Genomic DNA, 18,392 nt, shown 5'->3' with positions numbered 1-18,392 from the left:
TTATGTTTCCTGCAGGAGGCCTTTTCAGGTCCCCCCAGGTTCTAGAAGCCTTCTGTCCTCTATTTTCCATCTACTTTGTATGTATGGTGTATATACCTGTTCATTTGCATGTTTTCTTCCCCCTTAGGATGTACTAGAAAGTCTGTTCCTTGAGAATATAGACTATTTTGCCCCCTTTGTATATACCTGTTCATTTGCATGTTTTCTTCCCCCTTAGGATGTACTAGAAAGTATGTTCCTTGAGAATATAGACTATTTTGCCCCCTTTTTTGTGTCTCCAATGCTTAGCAAATATCTAACACATAGTAAGCATTTTATTAAGGTTTGTTGATTGATTGGTATCTCAATTCTGCCTACCTTTGAACTCCTACTCCAGAATCACACAAGTAGTATGGGTCAGACAGAGGCAGACATTGAATCCAGTTCTAGCCACTAATCCATGTTTAAGTACTAAACAAATTTACATCTTAAAGCTCTCCAGAGAGACAACTAGCACCTAGAACCTTTTGAAATTTACACATTTGGTAAATAACCAATTATTTTTCAAAATTGTTTTGATTTCCTGCTAAGTTAAAAATAAATTGCTATGTATCAGATTTTTGTTGTTCAGTCATTTTTCAGTTGTGACCCCGTAGGGTTTTTTTTTGGTAAAGTTATTGGAGTGGTTTGCCATTTCCTTCTCCAGCTCATTATACAGATGAGGAGACTGAGGATCACATAGCTAGTGTCTGAGGCTATATTTGAACTCAGGAAGATGAGTAAAATTGGATCTTTCCATCTTTCCCATTCTTGAAGTAGAGGGGCTCCTCGTGGGCCTGATCCCACTACTGATAGGCATGGAAGTTTTCATCTGTTCTATTTTCTGATGTAGGCCAAGTTTACCCCACCTAAAGCAACTCAGTGGCACTCCATATTCAATCAGCTCAAAATTCCTGAGATCAAGAGATCTACCAGTCTGAGCCTCCAGGATAGCTGGGATTATATATACCTGAGCCACCACTCCTGGTGTTGATGTAGATTTTTATTAACAGCTACTCAAGGACTATAGTATTAATAACTAAAATTAACAAATCGGATCCAAATTTAACCTTAAAATAGTTAACAACTCAATCTTTTCACTCATCTTTCACCGCAGATTGGTTAATTTTATTTGACCTAACTCTTTCCATAACTTTTGACGGAGAGGTGAAATAAACAACAGGAGAAATAAAGGACTTTACAAAATTACAGATGTAGACAGTTATCTCCTTATCTAAGTGGACTATTCCACAGACCTAGATTTTTACGTAATATGAATTTGCTATAGACGTGGAAGGAAGCAGGAGTGGGGCTATGTCCCTATGAAGGGACGGGGCCAGCAGATGCTTTAAGGACACATGGGGGCCAGGGACAGAAACCAGAACAGGAGGAACATGCCTAGGCCAGCAATGGAGGACCTGGTTGGAATCCAGAAGAAGAATAAATTGGGGGGTGGTGATGGAAGACATCTGGGGGCCTGGCATGGACACAGACAGAATGAGGGTGACATGCGGGCAGATGGGTGCTACTGGAGCACAGACTGATCAGAGCAGGGCCTGGACCCCCAGGCAGGTGGCAGAATGGGGCAAAGCTGTCTCTTAGGTTTTAAGCCAAGCCTCCAGCTGGTGGGGGCTTATGTGCTCTTCTGCTTTCACTTGGAGGTGGTTGTTGTTGTTGTTGTTTTTTGTGGGGTGAGGGTGGGAGGCTTCAGCACATGGATGGAGGGACTGGAATAGAGAGACAGAGCACAGTATTGTATAGTCAAGTTAACATCGGTGGTTTTTTGGAATGCAGACTTTTTTCAGAATTCTTTACAAACCATAGTGTGAATTTAAGTAAAGAGAGAACTGTAATCAAAAGCTGACCAGACTATATTTTGTCCAGATTATGCAAAGTATGGTCTCATGTAAAGCCTTGGATGATGGAATAAGTAATGATAGCTCAAGTTTATTAAGTACTTTAGTTGAGATAGTACTTTCACACATACATTACTTTGTTCAGTTCTCACAACAACCTTCTGAGGTGTGTTGTATAGATACTTTCCTCACTTCAGAAATTAAGTGACCATGTGATGGCACACCAAAATTTGAATGAAGTCTTCAGTTCTGGGGCTCTTGACTATCTTAAAATACTACCAATTCATACCAGGCTTGAGATTTTTAGGCTCATGGGTTTAGAACCAGAAGGGATGTTAGGGGTCATATAGTTCAGACCTTTCATTTTACAAGTGAGAAACTGAGGTCCACACAGAATAAGCAGTAGAGCCAAAATTTAAACCCAGATCTTTTGACTCTGGATATAGCACTCTTTTCACTGTACTGTGATACCTCTTCTGTAAATGCATGCTTATAAACCTTTTAAAAAATTATGAATTTGACAAACATGAACTTTCCCTATACAAGGAACAGAAAAAGAGAAGTATGTATTAAACTGAATCTTCTTTATGTAGCACCCTTAGATTACTTACTTTGGAGTTACTGCTCCAGTTACCACTTGTGTTGGTCAGCCCCTAGAGTGGTCAGACTTTTTTCCCTTTAAAGTTCTAGGTATGGATACCACCAGGGTCTAGAACTCTTCTCCACCCCCCCACCATGGACTTTCCATTGATTAAGAGCTAGGCTTAATTACCTTTAGAAATGGCACTTACTAAGCACATAGTAACACAAAGACAGTCTCCCAAAAGACTGGGGCACCTCCTAAATATACAGAATATCTGGAGTTGGGGAGAATAGACACACACTTTAAATACAGCAGTGATGAGATACATGTGTCAGAGAATACGCATAAATTATGTGACTGTAATGGAATAGTATTGTGTCTTACATAATGAAAAGGACATTTTTTGAGAAATCTGGAAATTCGTGTATGTAAACTAGTATGTAAATGTAAAAACTAGAATGAATTCATATACAGAGTGAAGTGGGCAAATCAGGAAAACAATTTATACAATAAATTTGTGAAGATAAACAACTTTGAAAGACTTAAATCTAATCAGTGACCAACTATGATTACTGAGAACTGATGATGACCTATGAGTGTGATGATGAACCTTACTCCTGACAGAGGTGATATACTCAAGATGCAGAATGAAACATATTTTGGACATGACCAATTGTTTTTTCTTGCCTATACATATTTGTTAAAAGGGTGCACTTTTTCTTTCTTTTTTTTCAGTGAGTGAGAAGGAGAGAAGAGAAAACATTTTTGTTAATTGAAAAATGAAAAAGAACACATGAGGCAAAAGGACAACTCAGATTTCTTGGTTACTGGAAATCTTTGTGATGTCCTCATGAAGTTCCCCTGCGGTATAAGTTATTTTCTGGGTTTTTCTTAGAGTACTGAAGCTGCTTTTCCTCAATATGTCTAGTTAGTGTCTCAGTTCATAGTGTAGGTGTTGCCAGTTACAGTCTGGGAGATTGCTACTGTCATTGGTTATTTTCCTAAGTATTAAATTTAGCATGGCAGTACTGATGCTCTCTGACTTGTCTGTTCATCTTTGAGCTTCCTTCTGCTTCCTGCTGTGTATTGTGAAACTCAAAAAATTGTTACTTTTGACTCTAGAAGTTAACATGTATTTTAAATTTTAGCTTTGCCACATTTCTGCATGTGCCCTCTTTTTTTCCTCTGACACTGCCACCATTATGGCACCTCACATCTGTACTGCTGCAATAGGCTGCTGATGGGTTTGCCTGCCTGGAGTTGTGGGGCCCTGAAATGTCCAGTCTACAATAAAAGAAACTGAGGCAGAGCTCTGAGCCAATAACCATTTATTTAAAGGACCTGGCCCCCTTTATTGAATATAGGACCTCAGATCTTCCTCATGATCTGAGATGCCCCCTTTCTCTAGGGCCTTGATTTTATAGTATTTGGTAAGATGATACAGAGATGGTATAGAGTAAAATACAGGATCTCATTGGTTGACAAACCTATACCTTGACCCTCCAGGAGGACCTACAGTTCAGCCTAGGGTCACTGAGCTCATGGCAGATAGTAATGATCATAGGAAGGACAAGGCAAGGGTTATCCATTGGTTAAGTGGTCATGTCCATTTCCCCATGTTGGCCAATAGAGGCATGAAAGGACAAAAATAAGTGGAGAGGGGCTTTCTGTATCATTAGGTTATCTCCACCATTCGGGGTCATCTCCACTACACCTAGGCTCGGTGACCATGATGGCATTTGTCACTTCCAAGGAACCAAAAAAAGAAAAGGGTGGATATCTTCTAGTTCACTTCTTTTGGTTAAGCAAGTGAACTTGCATTCAGCTCTGGAGCCCAATATACAGAACTTTTATAATGTAAGAGTATAAAAAAGAACCTGTCTAACCTTTTCTAATTATCTCTAAACATATGTAAAATATGTACTACTATTAATTGACTTGACTGGCTAAATGTATATTACTAAATGTATGTCAATAGACAAGTATAATAAAAGTAACCACTACCCCTATGGCATCACACTTAATTAAATAATGAGTGAAATAAATTAGGGGTTAAATTAATCATTTGACACAGAGTCTCTCCCCACTCTAATCCATCCTTCGTTTGGTTGCCAGAGTGATTTTCCTAAAGCACAGGTCTGTCCATGTCACTCACTCCTTTTCCCCGCTCTGTGAACTCCAGTGGTTCCTTGTTGTTTCCAGGATCAAATAAAAATGCTCTGTTTGGCATTCAAAATCTTTTATAACCTAGCCCCCTCCTATCTTTCCAGTCTTCTTATATTTTCCTCTACTAACTCTGATCCAGCGACACTGGCTTCTGTTGTTTCAGGAGCAATAGAACAAGACACTCTTTGGCCATCTCTGGCTGTCTCTCCTGCTCCCTCCTCAGCTCTACCTACTGACTGCTAGGTGCTCTAGGAGTTCATAATACAATGGGAAGGGAGATAACATGTAAACAAGTACATACAGACATGCTATATGTAGAATAAGTAGAAAATAATCCCATTTTCAACAAGGAAGCTTTTCCCAACCCTTCTTAATTCTAGAGCCTTCCCTTTGTTAATTATTTTATATTTATCCTATGTGTGTAGCTTGTTTGTATGTATTTGTTTTGCATGTTATCTCCCTTTTCCTTTAGGAGCTAGACTGTCCTTTGCCTCCTTTTGTATCCTCAGTGCTTAGCACAGCTCCTGGCACATAGTAGGAGCTTAATGTTTATTGATTGATTTGCCAATCTGATGAGTGTGATGCAGAACCTCAGAGTAGCTTTAATTTGCATTTTTCTAATTTCTAGTGATTTGGAGCATTTTATCATATGTCTATAGGTAGCATGAATATTTTCCTTTGAAAACTTTGACTGTCCTTTGACTGTCAATTGGAGAATGACTTTGATTCTTAAAAATTTGAATCACTTCCTTATATATCTAGGTATTGATGCCTTTATCCAAAATTTTGATTTTATGTAGTTGATATTGTCCATTTTCATCCCCTGTAATCCTTTCTGTCCCCTTGTTAGGTCACTATCTCTTAAGCCTATCTGTAGATCTTTTAATTGGTTTTCAGTTTCCTTTACCTACATTTATTTTATTGTTATTCTTAATGCTTCTACGTTTGTGAACCATATTAGCTAATGAAATATATTTGCCTAAGAATCCAGTCAGTCAGTTGTATGCTTAGAATATGTTAATCTTGATGTAAGGTATACAGAGGTAGTTATAAAACATAGTAAAAGTCTGGAAAGCTTTTCCAGCTTTGGAGTTGCTGTTATTTTGCATCTTCATGCTCTGAATAGCTCTGATAAAGTTTAATGTTCTTGAGGGCAAGAACTGTTTCTTTTTTTTTTTTTTTTGGTATGCCCAAATCCTGATAACTGTGTATGTTGTAGGTGCTTGTTGAAATGAATTGGATTGAATTCACATTTCATCTACCGTTTCAAAACAATTGTGAATCAAACTTTTGCCTCAACTCAGTAACTTAGTTCCCCCAAATTTTCTATCTAAATATGTTAGGTAGGTGCAAAAGTAATTTAAAATATTAAATCTGATTAGAATTTAAGATGCTTATTGTGAAAAGGAAAAAAAGGATCTACTTAAAAGTAATTTTTAGCTAGCTCTTAGGAAAGAGAGCATTAAGAGGCAGTACTGGAAAGAGCATTAGATTTTGTATCAGAGGATTCAGATCCAGATTCCTTTGACACTACTTGTTTGACCTCATACATTCATTTAACCTCAGTATACCTCATTTGTTTATCTACAAAATGAACAAATTAGACTAGATTACTTCTAAGGTACTATTCACCAAGTCTTTTGAGCTCTGAGAGGTGAAAATAAGAAATGTATTGTTAGTACAGATTATGAAGATATTTATACATCCTAAGGTACTTCTTTAACTTTGAATTGCTTATATGCCAGGAAGAATGTTCAAATCTTAAATCGCTATAGTAACTTTATAGGAGAATGTTTCAAAGTGACAGGTAAATCCCATAACCTGGGTCAGGAAGGAAAGTCTCAAAAAAAGCTAACAAGCCTTGACTTAATTTAACCATCATTCACTAGGTTGAAATGCTTCATGTTTGTTTTAGTACATAAGACTTTGGAAAGGGTTGTTGTAGAGCTCCTAGTGAGAAATTGATTTGTACGTATTTAGTAGGAAAAGTTACTGTAGTATTCATTTAAGACTTCTAATTCAGTATTCTAAAAAAGGTATTGAGTAGAGAGAGACTTTAATCCAGAGAAAATACTGGCTTTTGTTCCTTTAAAATATGTTTTGGGAACACTGAGTTTTTTGTTTGTTAGTTTGTTTTTGGAAACCAATTGACTTAAATTGTACAGCCCCAAAGATTGCTCTTTTTTGAGACTTAAGAAAATACAGATTTGCACGTAACCTACTTTTTCCTTTTTTTTCCAGCTGTGTCCAAAATTTTTGCATACAAATTCTACCAGTCATACGTGGCCTTTCAGCGCAGTTGCTGAACTGATCGGTATGTAACTTGCAATTTCAGTAATATATATTTTTTAACCTGTTTAGCAAAAGAAATTTCTATATGTTTATATAGTATAGGTCCAATTACATGAATTTTTACATAAGAGCTCATGGAATGGTTCATAAATGAGGAGACTGAAAACTCAACTTGAAATGATGTTACATGAAGACACAGTAGGATAAATAAATTTGTTTCTTCTCAGTGCAAGATTGTTGCCATCTACGGAAAAGGTTCCAGGACTAGTTGTTTTCCATTATTGACTTAAACTATGAGCTTATTACAGTGCAGCAAAATTCTTTACTCAAGACAGACTCCATGAAAGCTCCATTTACATACGTATGTATAGTTTGAAGATTGATTCACTTTTGCCAAAAGTCTGTATAGGAAATGCTTCTTATTTCTAAATAGCTATCCTTCTGGTGATAAGAGAAGTATGTTAACTTTATGATAGGAAAAATAATAAATTCTTGCTCAGTTCAGTAGGCATTAGGATGAGTCATAGTAATGATTAGGAAGCCACAAGACTTTACTTGCCTTTTCACGAATATGGAAAGGGCAGAAGATGATTGTGAACAAGTTCACTCTGTAAAGCTATGATTTCTACTAGGATTTTCTCTTAAGCCAGTCCGAGGTCAATAAAGTAGATGGACACACAAATATGTCTAGAATTTTGTAAATATTTGGGAACTGCTGATCATAAAAAAGCAAAATAAAAATGGGATACCATAACTTTCTTAAACGGTATCGAATTCCCCAGTGGCTTACCATCCCTTTAATCAGAAAGGATACTGTTTCAGGGGTAGAAAGGAAAAGAATTTCACCTCTTTCTTATGTTCTTTTTTTTTTTTTAATTATTTTTAGTTTTCAACATCTATATTCTTTGACACAACTGGATTTACTGAAGATACTGCAGTTGTACTTATACTGTCACTGAACCCTTACTGATGAACATGTTCATCTCACCAAGGTTAAAATTGCCATAACAATATAAATACATATATATTGCACAGTCCCTTTCAAAGAAATATATAACCTCTACATATTTAAAATTATAGTAAGAATGCCAATAAAGGACCAAAAGATTTACTGTTAGAGGTAGATTTTTAGTTCCCTCACTGCAGCAAGGCAGTCCTTTTACTCTTCCCTAATTGATTATCCTGTTCTCTACAGAAGCAGCTGTTCAGAACCTTCTCTTTTCTCCTCAAGCCTGTCACATTACTCTTCCCCTCATCTTCTTAGCTGAGGACCTTACCTCATATTTTGCAGATTAAATAGAGGCCATTCATCATGACCTTCCCATTTTCCTCTTGTCTGTGTTTCTAAACCCTTTATTTTCCTCCATTCTTTCTTTCCACTAGTCTCTGATGAAGAGGTAACCCTTCTGCTTGCTAAGGCCAATCCCTCTACATGGGCACTTGATCCCATCTTCTCTTGTCTTCTCCAGATTGTTCCCTCATTCATCACTCTCTTCTGCTCATAAACATGCCCATGGTTAAAAAACCTTCACTTGATCATCTCCTTTAGCTGTTAAAGCCTTTATTCCCTTTCACAACCAAATTTCTAGAAAAAAGCATGTACCCTTGTTGCCTTTACTTCCATCTCTAAAAGCTTTGCATTCTGGCTTCTGACTTCCTCATTCACATGAAACTATTCTTTCCAAAGTTATCAGTAACATTTGTCAAAACAAGCCGATTGGATTAGCCTCTGAGGTACCCTTGGCCATACATAAATCTATGATCTTCTTATCTCAGTTACCAAATCTAATGACTTTTTTTCCGCTTCCTGTTTCTTGAGTTCTCTGCAGCATTCCATACTTGTTGACTGCCCTATCCTGAATACTTGCTCTTTTCTAGGTCTTTGTGATACTGTGTACTCTTGAATTCCTTCAATGTGATTGTTCTTTTGTGGTTCAACTTCTCCTGCTCTCTTCTGGGTCCTTTTCTCTCTGTTCTCTTACTTGGTGACCTCATTAGCTTAGGATATTATTGTCATCTCTGTGCCTATTGTTCACAAATCTATAGATGGCTAGACCTTGTCTGTCCCCTGAGCTCCAATTTTATATCTCCCAGCTACTTGTAGGAAATTTCAGCTTGTATGTCCAGTGGACATTTGAAATTGAACTTGTCTAAAATAAAACTCCTAAATCCATTCTTGCCAAATTTTCTTATTTCTGTTTAGAATAGCATCATCCTTCTAAGTTTCCATCGTCTATAACTCTTCATTCTATCTCACCCTGCCTACCAAATTAGTTCCTGTTTCTATCTTTATAACATCTCTTGAATCTAACCTCCTCTTTCCCTATTTACATGGCTATCATACTAGTTTAGATCCTTATAATTTGGACTGTTACAAAAGCTTCCTAACTGGTTTTCGTTCGTCAAGTCTCTGCCTTTCTCCACAATTCCTTATTTATTTGTTTATTTTTGTGAGGCAATTGGGATTGAGTGAATTTGTTCAGAGTCACACAAGCTAGTAAGTCATATGTCTGAGGTCGGATTAGAACTCAGGCCCTCTTGACTCCATGGCCGGCGCTCTATCTATTGCTCCACCTAGCTCCACAAAGTGATATTCCTAAAGCACACTTCTGACTATGTTACTCCTTTACTAGTCAAACCATATATAAATGCATTTTGGGAATGATACCAATGAGTTGCAGCATGTCCAAAGTGAGCAACCAAAAATTGTGAGTGCAGCTGTGTGGTACAGTGGATGGAGCACTGGGCCTGGAGTCAGGAAGACTTGAATTCAAATTCATCTTCAGATACTTACTAGTTGTGTTACTAGGAGCAAGTCATTTAACCTCTGCCTAAGTTTCCTCATCTGTAAAATGGGGATAATAATAGCACGTATGTCCCAGGGTTGTTGTGAGGCTTAAATGAAATAATTATTGTAAAGTACTGGCACATAGTAAGAGCTATATAAATGTTAGCTATTATAGTTATTACTGAACTCTAAATGCTCCCTATTGCCTCTAGGATCAAATATAACAGACTCCTATTTGACATTTAAAGCCCTTTATCACCTCATCCCAACTTTCTACCTTTAATCATACATTCATCTCCTTCCTTCACTCTGCAGTCCAGCCAAACTGGTCTTTTTGCTATTCCTAAGATACAGCATTCTATGTCCTGTCTCTTTGCCTTTGTGTTATCTTTCCAACATGCCTGGAAGAGTGCACAGTGCTTTATAGAATTCCTAGTTTCCATCAACACTCAGCTCAAGTGTCATCTCCTGCATGAAGTCTTAGTAAATTTTTTTTCTATTCCACAGCTGCTAGTGCCTTCTTTTCACAAATTATTTCGTATTGAATTTGTACTAAGTTACTTACATATTTTTTCCCCAGATAGAATGCAAGCTTCTTTTTTTAAACAGTATTTTATTTTTTCCCAATTATATGTAAAGATAGTTTTCAACATTCATTTTTGTAAAATTTTGAGTTCCAGATTTTTGGCCCTCACCTCCTTTCCCCAAGACAGCAAGCAATCTATAGGTATACATGTATAGGTTATACATGTACAGTCATGTTAAACATTTCCACATTAGTCATGTTGTGAAATCAGAGCAAAAAGGAAAAACCATGAGAAAGAAAACAAAAAAAAAGGTGAAAAAAAAGATTTCATCTGTATTCAGAGTCCATAGTTTTTTCTTTGGATATAGATAGCATTTTCCATCATGAGTCTTTTGGAATTGTCTTGGATCATTGTGTTGCTTAGAAGAGCTAAATCTATCAAAGTTAGTCATCGTACAGTGTTGCTGTTGTGGTATAAAATGTTCTGGTTCTGCTCACTTCACTCAGCATCAGTTCATGTGAGTCCTTCCAGGTTTTTCTGAAGTCTGCCTGCTCATCATTTCTTATAGCACTGTAGTTTTCCATTACATTCATATACCACAACTTGTTCAGTCATTTCCAAGTTGATGGGCATCCCCTCAGTTTCTAATTCTTTGCCCCACCATAAGAAGAGCTGCTATAAATATTTTTGTATGTGTGCATCCTTTTCCCTTTTTTATGATCTGTTTGGAATACAGACTTAGCAGTGGTATTGCTGGATCAAAGGGTATGCACAGTTTTATAGCCCTTTGAGTATAGTTCCAAATTGCTGTCCAGAATGGTTGGATCAGTTTACAACTCCACCAACAATGCACTGGTGTTCCACTTTTCTCCTATCTTCTCCAACATTTCTCACTTTTCTTTTCTGTTATATTAGCCAATGGCGTGATATCCCCCCTCCTCACCATTTTTGGTTGCCCGCTTAGGACATAGTGTAGCTTGTTAATATCCTTCCCAAAATGTGGTGCCCAAAACTGAACACAGTATTTGTGGTTTGACTAGAGCGTTGTTGAACTCTCTTCTCACCGTCATTCTTCACTTTAATGTCACACTTTTAATTGATCTTGAGCTTTGTGTCCACTGAGACCCCAAGTATTTTATAGTTAGTTGTTCACAAGTACTTGTGAACTTAGTTTTTTGAAATCAAGTAGAATTTTACAGTTTTCTTTTAGAACTTTTTTGGATTCGGACTTTGTGATCCAAAATGTTAGCTGTCTTTCTGTTTTTTGGTCCTGCAGTTATGCCTTCATTAAATCATTGCTAAAAATGTTAACCTGTTTGTGGCCAAGGCCTGATCGCTTGGACACTCCACTAGAGACCTCTTTCCAAGACGTAAAAAAAATTATATATTTTTATTTTTAATTTAATATATACTAAAAAAAAGAATGTTTTCATATACAAAGTAGAACTGAGAAAGGATTATTTGTTAAACACTTAAATTTTTATTTTGCACCATTTACTTTTTTAAAAAGCATAAAATAAATTTAACATTACTTTCAAAGCTGTCCTGCTTATCAGTTTCCTTCTGAACTTCAATTCTCTGCTGTGCATTTTAGAAAGTGCTTCAATGATCCTATTATAGTATTTCTTTCTTTCTTTTTTGGTTACCTTATCTCTGGCTTTTTCACCACTTCTCCCTCCTTCCACACTCAAAAAGAAAAAAACAATCCTTATAACAATAATCAAGTGAAACACACAGATTTACCATGTTCAAAAAAATGTATACCTTATTCTACACCTTGAATTCATCTCCTTATGCTGCCTTATTAGCCCTCTGGAGTTATTCAGTCATTGCATTAATGAGAGGTCTTAAGGCTTTCAAAGTTGTTTTTCTTTATAATATGTTTGTTGCTGTACATGTTGCTTTTCTGATTCTACTCATTTCACTCTGCATCAGTTCATGCAAGCCTTCCCAGCTTTCTTTGAAACTCCCTCTTGTCATTCCTATGGTGCAGTAATATTCCATGACATTTATGTACCTTAATTTTTTCAGCCGTTCCATAGTTGATGGGTACTTCCTTTGTTTCCAGGACTTCTACAACAAAAAATGTTGTTGTAAATATTTTTGTACATATGAGTCTTTTTCCTCCTTTATCTCTTTGAGGTTATAAGATTAATTAGTGGTATCACTGGGACACAGGTTATGCATAGAAGAGATGTTGGATTCTGTACAGAGTAAGAAATATACTTTTTGGACATGGCTAATGCAGGGATTTGTTTTGCTTGACAATGCATATTTGTTAACCGCTTAGAGGCAGCTAGGTGTTAAAGTGAATAGAGTGCTAGGCCTGAACTCAGGAATACCTAAGTTCAGATCCTCAGACCTAGCTGTGTGATCCTGGGCAAGTCATTTAACTTCTATCTGCCTTATTTTTCTCATGATGTAAAATGATAATAATAATAGCACCCTCCTCCCAGGGTTGTTGGGAGGGTCAAATGAGATAATAGTTGCAAAGCATTTTGCAAATTTAAAGCTATATATAAATGTTAGTTATTATTATTGTTAGAATTTTCTTTTTTTTTTCAATTGACTGGGGAGATGGGTGGTAGAGAAAAATAATTTTAAAAAATTTAAAAAGCAAGCAAAACAATGGCTATGTACAGTTTAATGACTTTGAGGGCATAGCTTTCCAGAGTCAGCTATACCAATTCACAGTTCCTTAGTGAACCTGTTTTCTTTTAGCCCCTCCGAAAACTATCATTTTCAGTTTTGTCATCTTTGCTAATCTGCATATGAATACAGAGCTGTTTTAATTCATCATTAAGGACTTTTTACATCTGGTGAGTCTGACAGTTCCACATCCATTTTATCAATCTAATCCACATCTCTCTACTTTGGCCATCAGGTTAGCTTAAGCAGCATTCCTGATCTACCAGTATAGGATTATGGGATGATAGAGTTGGAAGGCATTTCAGAGATCATCTAGTCACACTCCCTCATTTTAGGGGTGAGGAAACTGAAACCCAGTAAGGTTAAGTGACTTGTTGAGGGTCACAAAAGTAGTAAGTAGTACAATTAGGATTTGAACCCATATCCTCTGACCTGAGAGTCAGCCTCCTTTCCCTTGTGGCCTGCTTCCTGTCAGAAAAGTAAATGCACTTATTTTGTCATGACCTGTTTCTGATGAAGTTTTTTTGAGCTTCGATGATCACTGCTTCCTTTTCTAAAATACTCAGAAACAGCCCCTTTAATAGTGTATTTAGAATTTTGCCAGGAAATTTAGCACATTGACTTAGAATTTTTCAGTATTTTTCTTCTTTACCTTTTTGCAGATGAGAACATTTGCCCTTTTCTAGTCCTGTGGTACCTCTGCTTTTCTCCAACATCTTTCAAAAGTTCAATCATAGTAGCTCAACAATTACAGCATCTAGTTTATTCAGAACTTAATACAGTTCCTTTAGACTAGTGGTGTCAAACTCAAATTAAAAATGGGGGATACTAAACCATACATAAGGGTCCCTGCTGGCTGCATGTTGACTTAGAAAACCACATATTAATATTATCTTTTCTATTGTATTTTTATTTTTTAAGTATTTCCTAGTTACATTTTAATCTGGTTTGGGGGAAAGAGTGCTGGCCATGTGTTTGTTACCTCTGCTTTAGACTTAGACTTCAGCTCATTGAGGGACCTGGCTTTCTCAGGTTGACCAATAATTTCCTGCTAAGATTTAGTGCTAAGGTACCAATAACCAATACTCATTGCTATCTAAATAGGATTAGATTTCACATAGCACCTGTGGATTGTTACATTTATTGGAGGACAAAAAGTTTCTGCTTCTTAAGATAGTCCAGTTCCTGCCTCTGTGGCAGGGGGGTTCTTAACCTTTTTTGTGTCATGACAGTATGATGAATACTACTATGGTTTGTTGTCTACATTTGGTTTGTTTTTTTTTTTTTTGCTTTTTATTTATTTATTAGTTAGTTTTTTTTTTAATATAAATTTATTTATTTTTAGCTTTCGACATTCACTCCCACAAGTTTTTGAATTCCAAATTTATACCCCATCTCCCCCCTCCTCCCGTCCCAAGATGGTATGCGTTCTGAATATCCCTTCCCTTAGTCTGTCCTCTCTTCTATCTCTCTCCCCTTCTCTTATCCCCTTCCCCTTCTATTTTCCTGTAGGGCAGGATAGACTTCTGTACCCCATTTCCTATATTTCTTATTTCCCAGTAGCATGTGAAAACATTTTTTTTAAACATATGTTTTTATAACTTTAGGTTTCACATTTTCTCTCTTCCTCCCTCCCCACCCACCCTCATTGAAAAGGCAAGCAACTCAGTATAGGTTGTACATGTGCAGTTATGCAAAACACGTCCATAGTAGACATGTTGTGAAAAACTAACTCTATTTCCCTTAATCCTATCCTGCCCTCCCATTTATTCTATTCTTTCTTTTGACCCTGTCCCTCCTCAGAAGTATTTACTTCTGATTACTCCCTTTCCCAATCTGCCCTCCTCTCTATCATCCCCCTGCTCTCTTGTCCCCTTCTCCCCCTATTTTCCTGTAGGGTAAGACAGATTTCCATACCCAGTTGAATGTGTATTTTATTCCCTCCTTAAGCCAAATCCTATGAGAATAAGATTCACTCATTCTCTCTCACCTTCCCGTTTCCCCTCCACTGTAAGAGACTTTTCTTTTCTGTTTTTTTTTTTGTGTGAGGTAGTTTACCCCATTCTACCTTTCCCTTTCATCTTCCCCGAGTATAATCCTCTCTCATCCCTTAATTTTATTCTCCAGATATGACCCCTTAATCTTCAACTCACCCTGTGCCCTCTATCTATCTATCTACATATACATACATATAATTTTTTTCCTCCAACTACCCTAATACTGACAAAGGTCTCATGAGTTATAATATCATCTTTCCATGCAGGAATGTAAACAGTTCAATCTTAATAAGTCTCTTATGATTTCTCTTTCCTGTTTACCTCTTCATGTTCCACTTGAGTCCTGTATTTGAAAGTCAGATTTTCTATTCAGCTCTGGTCTTTTCATCAAGAATGCTTGAAAGTCCTTTATTTCACTGAACGACCATTTTTTCCCCTGAAGGATTATACTCAGTTTTGCTGGGTAGGTGATTCTTGGTTGTAATCCTATCTCCTTTGCCCTGTGGAATATTATATTCCATTCCCTGTGGTCCTTTAATGTAGAAGCTGCTAAATCTTGTGTTATCCTGATTGTGTTTCCACAGTACTTGAACTGTTTCCTTCTGGCAGCTTGTAATATTTTCTCCTTGACCTGGGAACTCTGGAATTTGGCTATAATATTCCTAGGAGTTTTCCTTTGGGGATCTCTTTCAGGAGGTAATCAGTGAATTCTTTCAATTTCTATTTTGCCCTCTGGTTCTAATATATCAGAGCAGTTTTCCTTGATAATTTCTTGAAAGATGATGTCTAGGCTCTTTTTTTGATCATGGCTTTCAGATAGTCCAATAATTTTTAAATTCTCTCTCCTGGATCTATTTTCCAGGTCAGTTGTTTTTCCAATGAGATATTTCACATTGTTTTCTAATTTTTCATTCTTTTGGATTTGTTTTACAGTGTCTTGATTTCTCATAAAGTCACTGTCTTCCAATTGCTGTATTCTAATTTTTAAGGAAGTATTTTCTTCAGTAATCTTTTGGGCTTCCTTTTCCATTTGGCCAATTTTTCTTTTTAGGTCATTCTTCTCCTCATTGGCTTTTTGGACCTCTTTTGCCATTTGGGTTAGGCTATTTTTTAAGGTGTTATTTTCTTCAGTATTTTTTGGGTCTCCTTTAGCAGGCTGTTGACTTGTTTTTCGTGATTTTCTTGCATTACTCAGTTTTTCCTCTACTTCCCTTACTTGCTTCTCAAAATCCCTTTTGAGCTCTTCCAAGGCCTGGGACTGATTCATATTTTTCTTGGAGGCTTTGGATGTAGGAGCTTTGACTTTGTTGTCTTTTTCTGGTTGTATATTTTGATCTTCTTTGTCACCAAAGTAAGATAATCTAGTCTGACTCTTTTTGCACTGCTTGCTCATGATCCCAGCCAATTACTTGAGTTTTAAACTGTTTGTTAAGGTAAGAGTCTGCTTCTAGTGTGGAGAATGTACTGTCCCAAGCTTCAGGGGTTTGTATAGCTGTTTTCAGAGATGCTTGTAGGGTCCATAAATTTTCAGTTCTTCCAAGGTGGTATGAGAAGGGGTGAGGTGTTTACTCCTTTCCTGGCCTGTGACCACAAGTATTCCTTTCTGTCCTGTAACTGTGAAGAAGGGTTCCTCTCCACAGCCATTCCACGCTCTACCACGCCAGCGTTCCTCCTCACCCCAGCACCACCGCCCAGAACTGTGACCCAGATCGAAGTGCGGGCAAAGCAAGAGTTTCCTGCCTCAGCACTGGCAAAGAGATCCCTGCAATCTCCCTCTGATCAGCCACTGGATTCCCCCTCAGTCTGTGGGCCGGAAGCTTGCGAAGCAGCAGCTCCCCCCAGGGCCACGCTCTTGGGGAATGGAGCTGAAACCCCACTTTTCGTGTCTCAGCACCGACAGAAACAGACTTTTCCCACTGACCTTCTAAGTTGTCTTTGGCATTCATGGATTGAGGAGTCTGGAAACCTCCACAGCTGCCCTTGATTCAGTCCTCTGAGGTCTGCTCCAGGTTTGCTGCGGCCTGCACATCCATGCCATGCGGTGCTGCGCTCCCAGCCCGGCGCGATACACCTTTCTCATCAATCATCCAGCTTGTCTTGGGCTGGAAATTTGTTTCACTCTGTCTTTTTATGGATTCTGCTGCTTTAGAATTTGTTTAGAGCCACTTTTTGAGTATTTGGAGGGGTTTGGAGCAGATCTCAAGCAAGTCACTGCTTTCACTCTGCCATCTTGGCTCTGCCCCCTGTTGTCTACGTATGTAATTGAAGGAAATGCTAAATTTCATTTAGGGCCTAGAGAAAATAAAAGATTTTTCCCCCTTTCCAAATTCATGCACCCCTTGAAAACTGTCCATGGCCCCTATCCATGTTCCCAAATTAAGAACCCTCCTCTCTGGGGATCAACCACTTAACAAGTCATACACTGTATGAAGGGCTGGATATATAAATATGGGGCCATCCTTTTAGGAGGCTTATATTCTACAGCAGGCCTGTACAACGTACGGCCTGTGAGGCCAAAGTGGCCCTCGGGTGGTATGTTGTGCAGGCCTGTTTTATATCCTCTACATTTTTTGTGGGCCGCCTGAAATCCTTTCACAGTGCCCTCGGGCTGGATGTTGTGTAGGCATGTTCTACAGGAAGACAATTGTATCGATTACTTAGCTACAGATGTTATAGGGACCTTCTTCCCTTCCTTTTTTACATCTTACTCTTCCTAACTCCAACCATCTCAATACTGATTAGGATTTTCTCTGTCTCTTCATATCCTTTTTTGTTTTTCAGATAGTACCAGTTTTTTCTCCCTTATAATTTGGAGAGTAGAAGGTTTATTTCCATTTTTTTGCTTTCTCTTTTGGGACAGATACTGATTTATACTTTGTGCACATCATGAAGCTGTTACGATATTAAGAAGCATGAACATAGCACACTTTGCAAATCAATGAAAAATTCTTCTTGCTCTTTAACTTGCACTTTTTATTTTTGGAAGTGTCATTCTTAGTCCTTCATCTTCTATTTTGTTGCTGTCTTAGATAATCCTTAAGTATGTGACATTTGTGAAACTGCATTTTGGCAACAATTTTTGTTTGAGCTAGGACTCCTTACCTTTTCTCTAGTGAGCTATATGCTGAGGAACTTTAGATCATCAATTGGTACATTCTTGCTGAGCAGTATGGTGAAGGTTTTTTAACCTGGGGTCTGTAAACCCTGAAAAAAAAAGTTGATAACCATATTTCAATGTTGTTATTTTCTTTTGTAGTTTAAGTATTTCAAGACATTATTGTGAGAAAGGGTCCATAGGCTTCACTAGATTGTCATAGGGACATAGTGTCATAAAGACTGTTCATGACATAAAAAAGGTTAAGAATCCCAGACCAAAGACAGACTGCTCAGTGAAGGTGAAGCCAGCCTCCACGTGAATCTATTTAATGGAGTCTAGTAATCTTGTTTTTTCTTTCCATGACTTTTATATTTTTATATCACAAGTTAAAATTTTATGCCAGTCACCTATATTTTATT

The 18,392-nt window shown here is 37.5% G+C and overlaps 1 protein-coding gene and 1 long non-coding RNA gene across 2 annotated transcripts in view; one reads left to right on the top strand and one right to left on the bottom strand.

Annotated features, from left to right (window-relative positions):
• MORC3 (MORC family CW-type zinc finger 3) overlaps positions 1-18,392 on the top strand; it is an 80,369-nt gene that overhangs the window by 15,039 nt on the left and 46,938 nt on the right. The window contains exon 2 of the mRNA XM_020995973.2: positions 6,865-6,937. Within this exon, the coding sequence (XP_020851632.1) occupies positions 6,865-6,937 (73 nt within the window). The remainder of the gene's footprint in view (positions 1-6,864; positions 6,938-18,392) is intronic.
• LOC110214880 (uncharacterized) lies at positions 1,062-18,376 on the bottom strand. The gene is made up of 3 exons (XR_002326381.2): positions 17,979-18,376; positions 12,248-12,303; positions 1,062-1,745 (listed from the first exon to the last, which is right to left on the bottom strand). It is a non-coding gene; the product is annotated as an uncharacterized LOC110214880 (long non-coding RNA).

This window comes from Phascolarctos cinereus, unplaced genomic scaffold, assembly GCF_003287225.1.
Source record: "Phascolarctos cinereus isolate Bilbo 61053 unplaced genomic scaffold, phaCin_HiC Scaffold_726;HRSCAF=1367, whole genome shotgun sequence".
Classification (NCBI taxonomy): Eukaryota; Metazoa; Chordata; class Mammalia; order Diprotodontia; family Phascolarctidae; genus Phascolarctos; species Phascolarctos cinereus.
This window is presented reverse-complemented; position numbering and strand designations above follow the sequence as displayed.